This window comes from Vanellus vanellus, assembly GCF_965231255.1.
Source record: "Vanellus vanellus genome assembly, chromosome: 19".
Taxonomy (NCBI): domain Eukaryota; kingdom Metazoa; phylum Chordata; class Aves; order Charadriiformes; family Charadriidae; genus Vanellus; species Vanellus vanellus.
This window is the reverse complement of record NC_138924.1, coordinates 7584186-7595956: the sequence shown is the minus strand read 5'-3', so window position 1 is coordinate 7595956 and position 11771 is coordinate 7584186. Positions and strand designations below refer to the sequence as shown.

General features: G+C 56.9%; 1 protein-coding gene across 3 annotated transcripts; it reads left to right on the top strand.

Moving 5' to 3' along the window:
* The first annotated feature begins 4409 nt into the window (after positions 1 to 4409).
* On the top strand, positions 4410 to 10768 carry ERAL1 (Era like 12S mitochondrial rRNA chaperone 1). 3 transcript variants are annotated; one of them, XM_082493182.1, is made up of 11 exons: positions 4410 to 4502; positions 4811 to 4975; positions 5077 to 5204; positions 5292 to 5369; positions 5538 to 5584; positions 5938 to 5999; positions 6458 to 6570; positions 7074 to 7466; positions 7983 to 8132; positions 8401 to 8481; positions 9751 to 10768. In XM_082493182.1, the coding sequence occupies exons 1-11, from the start codon at positions 4415 to 4417 to the stop codon at positions 9814 to 9816; spliced, it is 1371 nt and encodes a 456-aa protein (XP_082349308.1). In that variant the 5' UTR covers positions 4410 to 4414; the 3' UTR covers positions 9817 to 10768. The 3 variants fall into 3 exon arrangements, with proteins under 3 accessions (XP_082349308.1, XP_082349309.1, XP_082349307.1); XM_082493183.1 differs by having other exon boundaries at positions 9294 to 10768; XM_082493181.1 differs by having other exon boundaries at positions 8808 to 10768.
* The last annotated feature ends 1003 nt before the right edge of the window (positions 10769 to 11771 follow it).

The window sequence follows — 11771 nt, the reverse complement described above, 5'->3', positions numbered from 1 at the left end:
TCCCAACGGAGCACCCCCAGGCCTGGGGCAGTGTCAGAGCCGGTGCTTGACCAGCTGTGGCATGGGCTGGCCCAGGGGCTGCTGGCCCAGGAGCGGGCAAGTGTTCCCACTGGGATGGGGGAACGAGGGTGCATGTAAGTGACGTTTCGGCTCATGCCGCTCCTGGGAGCTTGTGGCCTCCCCGTGGTCACCATGTCCCCATGGGTTCCTTGCCCCATCCCTAGGGCAGCTCCTGGCCAGCCCTAGGTGTGGTAGAGCCTTGTCCTGCTCTCCCACACGTGTGTACAGAGCCAGGAGCCACCGAGGGTGGCTGGTCAGCCCCAGTTGCATCGCCCTCGTTAACCCAGGGAGTTGGTCACTGTGGGGGCACCCCAACCAGTGGCACCCCAGGGCTTGGAGCAGGGTTGATGTGGACCAAAGGCTCTGTGTCCCAGCAGCCGGGCTGGTGGCAGCAACTCGTGCTACCACCATCTCCCCCTGCTCTGCTGCCAGGTCTGAGCTGCTCCGTCCCCTTGCCCTGCTGCCAGAGCCCCCGCACCCCGTGGGGACCAGCCAGCACCCATGTCCTGTAGCACCCCAAGGGCCTGGTAGCCCCGTCCCAGCCCCTCACCCTTCCCTGCACTGGGGACAGTGGGGTAACTCTGGGGGTACCTGTCCTTCTTGGGGTCACCTGTGAGCAGGAGCAGTGACAGCCAGCAACGGGGCTCACCCAGGGCAAAGATGGTTCCCTCCTGCCGTCAGGACCCTCCGTGCCCCCCCAGGGCTGGGCAGGGCCACAGGCAGGACAAAGTGCTCCATCCCATATGCCCCACAGCAGGGTGGCCCTGCCGATAGCCTGGGTGGGGACAGCTCGGCAGCCCCCCCTTATCTGCAGCCTGGCACGCTGCCCTGGAGCTGCACGGCTGGCGGGAGGGCTGCAGACACCAGGGGTCCCCACGCCAGCTCCACAGTGTTGGCCTGGGGGGACACTTGGGCCCCCTCCTGCCCTGTGGGGTGCAGGAGGGTGCGGGGCCATGGGGCAGGGCTGCCCCCACGCACCATGGGTGCTGAGTAGGCGCAGGGGCCAGCACGGGTGGGGACAGTCCCATGGGGCTCACCTGGGGATGGCCAGGCTTGGGGGGCTTTGGGGGACACTTTGCCTGTGTCACAGCTCTAGGTGCTGGGGTGCCTGTGCCGCCGTTTGGGGAGCACTACAGGCGTCCCCGAGGACACCTCTGGGTCACAGCAGAGGCTGAAGACAGGAGGGGACAGTCCCTTGCAGCCCCCAAGTCCTGGCATCCTCTTGCCTGGGGACAGGCTGGTGCCAGGGCTTGACCCTGTGCCACCTTCTGCCAGGGTCTGGCCAGGCTGGGGGCAGTGTGGGTGATGCTGCCCCTGTTTCTGTCACCCAGAGGTAACAGCGGGCCTGGGGACACCTCGCGTGGTAGGGCAGGGTCCCTGATAGTGGGACGCTGCTGCTTATCGGGGCCCCCGTGCAGACAGTCCCCAGTGGGGGGTTATCGCCTCCCCGCAGGCGGCTTCCAGGAACGTCGGTGCAAACAACCAGGCACGATGGCACGGCTCGCTGCAGGATGTGGCCCTGTGGGGACAGACAGGTCTGGGGACATGCATGGCTGGGGGACACGTATGACCAGGGTCATGCACAGGCAGGTGACACACGTAGTCAGGGGCTGCAGCCATTTGGGGACACACGTGGCCAGTGGACATGTATGACCTGGGTCATGTGCTATAAGGTGACACAACTGTCTTGGGGACACACATGGCCAGGGGAGAATGTCCTTTGGGGACACACAACTGGGGGATACATCCCTCCAGAGGACACTGTTCCCTGAGGGTGACACATGCAGGAGACATGTCCCCTGGGACACATCCCAAGGGACATGTCCCTCCAGGCTCACTCAGGGCTGGGGGACACATCCTTCTGGGGTGGGATGGACATGCTGCCAGGGGACATGTCCCTCAGGGGAGCATATATGGCCACCCACCGTGGGGGGACACAAGTTCCCTGCACCCACACTCATGTGACACATCTGGGGGTGCCTGTGCAGGGTGGCTCCTGCACCCACATGTACCCCCACCACCACCATAGGCCCTGTCCCCATCAGGCTGCCACTCTGCCGTGTCCAAAGCTCCTGTCCAGCAACTGGGAACCAGTTTGCAATGGGTAGCTCCCAGTTCGGGGTCCCCAACCTATGGGGAGGGACCATCCTGGTGAACACAGGGGTCAAGGCAGGAGGACAGGGGGCTTGTTGGAGGGCCACCCCCCGTGCCAAGGCATAGGGGATGGCCCCCTGCAGCCCCCCTGTCCCCAAGCCCCCCCATGGGCTATGCCAGGCTAGGGGTTGCTGCTTTGGGCTGTGCCCCCCCAGGCATGAAGGGGTTAAGGGGCCCCGTCCAGCTGTGCAGTGCAGATGTGAGATATGCAGATGAGGCAGAGCAGGTTTTATAAGGCGGGTGCAGACCCACCACCCCGCAAAGACTCAGTGCCACCCCCATAGGTAAGTGCCACCTCTTGGGGAGCTGCTGTCCTGCTCCAGGCTGGTGGGATTGGGGGGGGACAAAGAGGGGATAGGGGAGATATTGGGGTCAGGGGGCTATTAGGAACCTCTGTCCTGCTCCAGGGTGGGGGGGTTGGAGGGGATAAGGAGGGGTTAGGGAGGTGCTTGGGTGGGGAGACTTTTGGGAACCTTCATCCTGCTCTGGGACAGCAGGACCAGGGGGACAGGGACGGGGTTGGGGGATGCTGGGGTCAGGGGGTATTGGGAGCCTCCATCGTGCTATGGGGTGGTGGGACTGGGGGGATAAAGAGGGAATGGGGGGATGCCGGGGTGGGAAGGCTATTGGAAACCTCCATCCTGCTCGGGGGCAGCAGGACTGGGGGGCACAGGGATGGGGTAGGGGGATGCTGTGAAGGGGAGACCCTCAGGAGTCTCCGTCCTGCTCTGGGGCAGTGGGACCGGGGGGACAGGGATAGGGTAGGGGGGGACACCGCGGTGAAGGGGTGGTGGCCCTGGTGCTGTGCTCCCTAACGGTTCTCTCCCCCCGTGCAGGCGCTGCTCTCTGTTCGCCCCGTGGCACGCTGCCCGCCGCCCCGGGCAGGATATCATCGTATACTGTAAGTTCGCTATGAGACACTACAGTATAGATGATGTACTCCCCCGGGCTGCACCCACCAACGGGCCCACAGACGGGCTGCGACGTGGGACCTTGACGATGCGGGGCACGGAGGGCTGGGGGACATGGGGCTGGGACGTGGGACACGGGAGAGGGGGGACGGGCTCGGAGGGTGTATGGGGTTGGGGGGACGGGGACACCCCAAGTTGCGGGCAGCTCCAGGCGCAGCCAGGGACCCGCAGCCGGCGGGGAAACCGTTACCATTACTGAGTTTAGTAATGGTAACGGTTCTGCTGACGGTTGGGCACACGGCACGGCACGGCACGGCACGGCACGGCACGGCATGGCATGGACACAGCGATGGAGCCCAGGAACTGGGCATGGGGCAATAAAGGGGGTTATGGCACTGCGGCTCTGGCTCTCCTTCCTCACCGCGTCCCCTGGGGGCTCCAGGCCCAGCGGCGGGGCTGGGTCACTGTGTGTACCGGGGTGCTGGGGGGGTCAGGGGTTGCATGGCAGGACGGGCACCCTTGGGGTGCATTTGGGTGTAGGGGGGTACGGGGGTCCCTTGGGGTGCAACACAGGGGGGCATGGGGTGCAGGGGGCACTGGAGTGCATCGGGGTGTATGGAAGGGAGTACTGGGGAGAACTGGGAGGCACTGGGGTGTGTTGTGGGGGGATGGGGAGACTTGGGGAGCATTAGGGTGTATTGCATGGGGAGCATGGGGATGCACAGGGTTGCATTGCAGGGGGGGAACTGGGAGCACTGGGGCTCTCTGGGGAGCATGGAGGAGTAGCCGGATACACAGAGTGGGTTGTGGGGCCACTGGGCAGCCTGGGGTGCACTGGGCTGGACTGGAGAGTGTTGTAGGGAGGACTGGGAGACACTGGGAAGTGTTGTAGAGGGCACCGGGCACACTGGGGTATGTTGCGGGGGGGCACTGGGACACACTGGGCACACCGGAGTGTGCTGCAGAGGGCACCAGGGCTCACTGGAAGCACAGGGCTGCGCAGCAGGGGCTGGAGCACTGGGAGCATTGGGCTGCGTGGTGGGGCACTGGGAGCACGGGGCTGCGTGGCGGGGCCGGCGGGGGGCGCTCTCGCAGACACGCACGAGTCCCCGCCCACTCCCCGCCCCTGCCCCGCCCACCCCAGCCGGAACGGCCCGCTTCCTTCCCACAACCCCCTGCGGCGGAGAGCGGCGCGCTAGTCCCGCCCGCCTACTCTCTATGCTCCCCCGCGTTCCGCCAATGAGGGCGGCCGTCGCTCGCGCTCCCAGCCTGCCCCGCAGCGGGGCAACATGGCGGCGCCCGTAGCAGTGGCGGCGGCCCGGGTCGTGCGCTGGGCCCTGAGGGCCGCCTCGGCGGGGCCGCTGCTGCTGGGCCGAGGTGGGGCGGGCGTGGCTGGGGTCGAGCCTTGCTCCGGGGGTGGTCGGGGCCGTGAGGCGGCGGGGCGGGGGCCGAGGGCCGGGGCGCGTTTCTGAGGCGAGCCTGGTGGCGGGGCTGCTGCGGAGCGTGGGCGTGAGGCCGGGACGGGCCGAGATCGGTGCTCTGGGGCTGGCCTAGAGGCCTTGGGTGAGGGGGAGCGGTGGACGGGCGCTGCAGGGTGGGAAGAAAGGGAACGGCACGATTTTGGGGCGTTTTCAGTACATGCAGATCTTCGATTTATGCAGCGTTTGCTGCTGTTGTCCTTCCAGCCCTTCCAGCAGCTTCCTTCCTGGAGAGCTGCGCCCCGCGGGCCGCCCTGCTTCCTGCCCGCTGGAGCGGGAGCAGCTCTGCACTGGGCAGCATCCTGGGCATCCCCACCGAGAAGCCGAGCGATACCCTGGGCCAGCACCCGCCGCCCGTTGCCACCAGCAAAAGTGAGTGGTACCAGCTGCCACCTGGGTCCTTGCGCTGGGATGGATGGTCCTGACCTTCTGTGGGATTTAGCAGTATTCAAGCTCCTTCTTTCTCCTGGCAGAGGAGCAAGACCATCTGTTACAGAATCAGCCCGACCAGCCCCAGAACCCCAAGGTTTTAAGAATTGCCATCATCGGAGCACCCAACGCTGGGAAGTCCACGCTCTCTAATCAGCTCTTGGGTAGAAAGGTAAAACTGGGGTGGAGCAACAAGTTCAGGCTGCTAAATAGCTTATTTGACGTATTCTGGCTGTGTAACATGTTTAATTTCTTACAGGTTTTCCCTGTCTCTCAGAAAGTCCACACAACCCGATGCAAAGCCCGAGGTGTCATCACATACGAGGACACACAACTGGTAAGCTTCCAGACCTGCTCCTGCCTGGGGCAGTGAGGAGTGTTAGGCAGAAAGTGCAGGATTTTCTCATTGTATCCAGTGGGGTCACTTTTAATTGCATGAATATAAGGTTTAGTGTGGCCACTAACTGCAGGCAAACTTAACAGGATTTGTCTTTCCTCTTTTTAGATCATTCTGGACACACCTGGCCTTACTAGTCCCTTTAAAGCCAAAAGGTATCACTGCTGTTGTGGAGAGAGTGGGGCAGGGTTTGATAAAACCAGAGAGTGATTTCCACTGTGAAAAGCTTGTAAAAATAGGGGTGACGGGAATCTGTATTTTTAGCCTTATTTTTTGTCTCTATGTGTTTTATTGTTGCAATTTCAGTAGCACGCAGAGACTGTGGCATCCCTGGAGCCTTGTTGTGGTTTTTATTTCTGCATATGTGCATGTAACAAGGGATGTCACAGCCCATAAAGCAGCTTTATGTCAGCTGGGATGATGGAAAACACTGTTTCCCCCCCTTTTGAGGGGAAGGAAAATGATTGTGGTTGTGTGTCTGGCTTACTTATTTGCATTTGTCTTTCAGACATAAATTAGATGAAGCCATGCTGACAGACCCATGGGACAGCATGAAACATGCGGATTTAGGTGGGTACTCAACTACTCTTGGATCAAGCCAAACCATTTATCTGCCACAGAAGTTTACAACCCTATAGCTGTGGTATCTGGATGTTTACTGGGCAGCAAAGGCAGCCCTAGGAGTGTGGACTTGGGGGGAGGAGGGAAAAGCAGTGAAAATATTTGAAATATTGAGCTGAGGAGGGGATAAGAATTGCCTGGTGCTGAGGGGAGGCAGCTTAGGTTTATAATTGGGCTTGGATGTTGAGGTTTAGTATGTGTGATGTCATTAGGAGGACAAGTATAAACTGAATTTTATTGTTTTATCAATTAAAATGCTTCTTTTTGGTTGCATCTGCATGCTGTCCTGTAGAAGAGAGAAGTAGCAGCAGGAGCAAAGCGATCCAACCACAGGCTGTAGAGAAGCTGAAAAACAAACGTTTTGGAAAATGCAGATTCATCATCTTTCCCTCCTTCTTTTCTGGCAGTTCTGGTTTTGGTGGACGTATCGGATCACTGGACACGAAACTGTCTTAGCAAGGAGGTGCTGAAGTGTCTTTCTCAGTTTCCCCATATCCCCAGTGTCCTGGTTCTGAACAAGGTAAATGAGGAGCTTGTTTTTTCCTGCCTTCTACAGTACGTTACGCCAGTGTTTTCAGTCAGTACCTGGCATCAGCAGGGATGTGTTTTCAGGTCACTGAGTCTGAAGGTGTTAAAGACCGTTTTCCCCCTCTACTCCAGAATATTTAAGTGTGTATATATGGATACGTGTTATGTGGTCCCACATCCCTGGAGCTATATGCTACAGGCTGGGGTTTAAATCAGCCTGGAAAGAGGAGCTGATACCACAGTGGGGTTAGCCAGCAAGAATCTCAGCAGAGCTGACAGAGTAGGTGTTGCTGTCAAGTTAACAGTGTTTGGACAAACTGTACTGGAACTGCTGACACACTCTGGTTTGGCCTCTGGTTGGAAAACTGTCTGGACAAGAAGCCTTGTCCTGCAGCAGCTGCTTCCCCTGGATGGTTTTTTCTGGCTCCTTTGGATCCAGGGCCCAGCTGCCAACCTCATTTGGGACAAATTCCTGACACCTCTCTCTCATGTTAGGTGGATCTGCTAAAGAAGAAATTCATCCTGCTGGAACTAGCAACTGAGCTAACAGAGGGAATTGTAAATGGAAGGAAACTGGAAGTGAGATCTGAATTTAAACATAACTCCAGTTCTTCAGCAAAGTCTCCCCTTCAAATCACTCAGGCTTCTCCACCTGAGAATAGGGCCTGTGAGTCTCACTGTGTGCAGGAAACAGAGCAAGACCAAGAAGGCTGTAGCTTGGACAACAGCAGTTATACGAGGGCTTCTGAGTCCAGTCTTGTCACAGAAGAAGTACAAGTGCCAAAGTGCAATGGACCCAGAGATCTGAAAAATATGAAAGGCTGGCCGTGCTTCCAGGAGATCTTCATGCTGGCAGCTCTCCATGGGGAGGAGGTGGATACACTCAAGGTAACTGCATCCTGAGCTTCTGTTGTGCTTTGAGGCTGGTGTGCTCTTACCCTTGTGGGACCCTGGTACTTCATACTGAGCTTCCACTCCTGCGAGGAAGTAGCAGAGCTGCTGTTCTTGGCCTGGGGTGTGGGGGGCAGTGTCATCTGTCGACGTGAAGTACGTCTGTACTGTATCTGCAGAGTTTTCTGTACAGAACTCTTATTTGGGGCTTGCCAAACAGCAGCCTGTTCGTAGTGATGAAGCCACCCAACGCATTATCTTTCAGCTACAAGTGATGCTATGGGCTTTTATAACTAATAAATGTCTCTAGGAAGGTGTGCTCATTTGGCAGGGTTTAAATTTCAGAAGCTTCCCTTTCTCCTTTCCTGCTAAAGGTACTAAACTACTGCCCTGATGCCTGACTAGCAGCAGCGTCCTCATAGTGACTTGCTGTAAGATGAATGCAGGGGTTGGTGGCACCGCGAGAGCGGTACGTGACAGCTGATGGGTGTGCTGTGTGTTTTGTGCTGACAGCGGTACCTCCTGATGCAAGCCAAGCCAGGCCCTTGGGAGTTTCACAGCGGGGTCTTGACCAGCCAGTCACCTCAAGAGATCTGTGATAATATCATCAGGGAGAAGATACTGGAGTACTTGCCACAGGAGGTGCCCTACGGCGTGATTCAGGTGCGAAGCTCATGCAAGCAGACTTGCCTTTGAGCTATTTTATTGGCAATATCGGACTATGCGATGAGAATCCCTTTGTTTGAATTTGAAGCTCTCTGCAGGCCTGGTGGGGGTGGCTTGGGACTTGCTGTGAGACCCTTTGTGTGTGTGAAAGGGGGTCACCTTTGCATGCTCGTGTCAGGGAGCTGAGCTGGCCTCTCTGAGGGAGTGGCAATTGCTGTTCCTGAGGAGCTTTGCGGAATTGCTGAGTGTGCGCTTGCTGTTGCAGGTGACTGAGATGTGGGAGGAAGGACCAAGTGGGGAACTCCTCATTGTGCAGAACCTCTTGGTCCCAAGGAAGTCTCATATGGTGAGTAACAGAAGAGAGATGGGGCTGTGGGGAGCATGAAATGAGGTTCCCTAGGTCCAGCTCATGGGCATCCTTGCTGTGATCCCCTCCCCATCAGTTGTGGGGTCTCTGTTGGGAAGAGTGAGGTGCCTGACACAGTCACAGGCTGTTCAGTAACAGCTTACACCTTTCTGAAGCGGTCACTTGTCCGCGGTTTGATCTTGGGATTTCCCTAACTGCTGTATCCCCTTTAATTGCTTCTGCAGCTGCACTGTTGGGTGATTGCTCCCCGCAGTTAAGGGATATAAGGATGAGTATGATGATCTTCTCTCTGGGTTTTAATACAGATGATGTTGATTGGAAGAGGAGGTAAGGTTATCAGCAGGATTGCTCAAGAGGCTAGCCAGGACCTGATGAACGTTTTCCTGTGTGACGTCCGCTTGAAGCTCAAGGTGGATGTGAAGAGTTGAGCTCTTTGCGTGTGTTTTAACAGCCCTTAAGCTTTCTGGTCATGTGGAGAAATCGGTCCTGTTTTCCCCTGCGGATATCTTGGCACCTTTGTTCAAGCCAGAAACAGAGGATGATGGAATCAATATAGCAGGGTGAAGTAGAATATATTATTCTTTGGGGCAATGGCCCAAACTGAAATAAAATCTTCAGACCTTCTATGGCACCTTATCTTATGAAAGCTGGGAGCGGACATCAGAGAACCAGCTGTACATGTTACTTTAGTACTGGGTTTACAGAGCTGTCATCCACTTTTGGGCCATGTTCTGTGTCCTTGCTGCCAAGTGTTTGTGCCTGGCAGCTCAGGAGCATCTCCTGTCTTCTAGCAGACAAAAGGGATTGTAGTGAAGAATTATCAGCACGCATTTATCATCTCTTCTGAAGACTGAATGACTCCAGCGGTGGTCGTGCAGGAGGAAGAAGCCACCCCTGCCCGCACGGTGGTCTCGCATCGTCTTTGCTCCCTGCCCTGGTGAAATTCATGGGTGTGAGCGTGTGACCATGTAGGGAGTCAATGTTTCCCAGGCAGCCTGAGCTGACGGGTTTGCTGGCTAGCAGAAACACTCTGTAATGACTGGGTGTGACAGAGGGAGCTCTTGAACTCTCTGTAGATCGTGAAGGCCAGTGGCCTCCAACTGCAGTGTGGAGGCCCTGCCTGCAGGCTTGCATGCACCATCCTCTTCGATGACTGCCTTACTGGTGCTTTCATTTTGACCTCTTCTGTGTGGTAGTTCATAAAAATGCTTGTTCCTTCTTCTTCCCCTTCTTCTCAAACCTCCTCAGCAGTTCACTGCTCCCGGCACGTGGTACTCACGCCGGAGGGATGAGTCTGGTCACAAACTCTTCTGAGTGGATTCCTGGAGAAGCAGAGAAATGGAGCTGTGATCTGTTCTTGGTGTGTATAATGAGCTGCTTCCCTTACCTCCGGTGAGAGGGGCAGGGAGGTCAGAGAATGGGCTTATGAGCATTTGCTGGAGCATATTAATTAGAAAGGGAAACGGAGCTGGGAACAGGTGTCCTTCTACCTCTCCACATCTTGTTTCTGGTGCCCGCTGGGGTCCTGCCTTTCCACCCCTCTGGATATTTCACTAATGAATGAATGTTTAGTGGTTTGGTCTGAAGGTGCCACTAGCAGCATCTCATAGATGCTTACGTCTTCAGAATGGTTTGTTTGTCATGCAAAACCAGAATGGACCCCCTTTATTAGGAATTTGTATAGTTTATTGGACCGATGTTACTGTAAAGTCATTACTCTTTGCACCAGGGTTGTAGATACAAACATAGAGGCTGTTGCAGCTGAAGAAAAGCCCGAAGTGGGAGGAGCAGTGGAACCTGGTGTCTGGGGGCTTGAGTTTTGTCTCTGTACACCACTGTGCTCAGGCGTTTGGAGCACTGGGTAGTTTCCTGCCAGAAATTCAAGTAAATCCCCATGTGCTGTTATAAATTAACATCCCTGAGCGAGGAGAACCCGGGCAGGTCATGCAACAGTTAAATGAGGAGATCTGGCAGGGTCTGCTGGGGACTCTCTGCTCCTGCCTGGGACCCAAACCTGTTGAGCAAATCCTGTGCCCGCCATCCCTCTCCGGTGCAACGTCAAGGAGATGCTTTACCGGCACTGGCAAAAGCCTGCGTCTGGGCTGCTGGAGGATTCTACTGTCAGGAATGCAGGATCACCTGAAAGCCGGGTTGAGAAGCCTCCAGAGCGTGGCCTGCCTTGTTTCTTCTGGGCAGGGGATGCTGTGGTCCCTTGAATGCTTCTATGCGACTTTTGTGTTTTCCTTGCAATAAAATGAGGTCCCAGCACAAATGATTGTTCTCATCTCCTTTCTTCCTCCCCATCAGCCAGACCTCGCAGCCGCCACCTTCCATCCGTTTTATTCCAGCTAAAACCAGGACACTTTAATGTCTTTCCTCCTTTCCTCCCATCTGAGCTTAGATCCCATTTCCCAACCCGTGGCTTCTGAAGGTTACACCTTGTGGGGAAGAAAGCCTGGGTAAGCGTGCTTTGAGGGCTCGGAGGCATTTCATGGGGTGGGGGTACAAGGAGGGGCCATTCCCTCTGTGCAGGTGGAGGTTGGAATCATAGAATGGTTCGAGTTGGAAGGGACCATAAAGACGATCTAGTTCCACCCCCCTGCCCTGGGCAGGGACACCTCCCACCAGCCCAGGTTGCTCCAAGCCCCGTCCAACCGGGCCTTGAACACCTCCAGGGATGGGGCAGCCACAGCTTCTCTGGGCAGCCTGCACCAGGGGCTCACCACCCTCAGACTGAAAAACTTCTTCCTGATATCTAATCTAAATCTCCCCTCTTTCAGTTTAAAACTGTTCCCCCTCGTCCCATCACTCCCTGCCAGTGTAAAAAGTCCCTCTCCAGCCACCTTGTAGACCACCTTCCGCAGAGCCTCATCCCGGGCTCTGTCCAGATGGAGCTGAGCGCCCAGAACCACGGCTGGGCCTGGGGCCGATGAGAAATGCTCCACACATGGGAAGGAGCAGAGACTCTTTCCTTCTCCTGTTAAATGAGGTTTGATAATTAGCTTAACACATGTCAAACCAACCGCATCGCTGGAAACTGCTGCTTTCCTGCAGCGGGGAGGTGTTTTAATTGACTTCAGGAAGGCGCGGGGGGTTGTGTGTTGAAGCTTGCTTGGTCCGGGCATCCCGGCAGCCGGGCTACCTCCCCCCACCCCCCCGGCGGTGCTCGGCGCTGTACGTTCTTACCGGGCACCGCCAGGGGGCGCCGCGGCGCGGCGCTCCCCTCCCCTCCGGAGCCCAACCGCGCATGCGCGGTGGGCGGGGCGGCG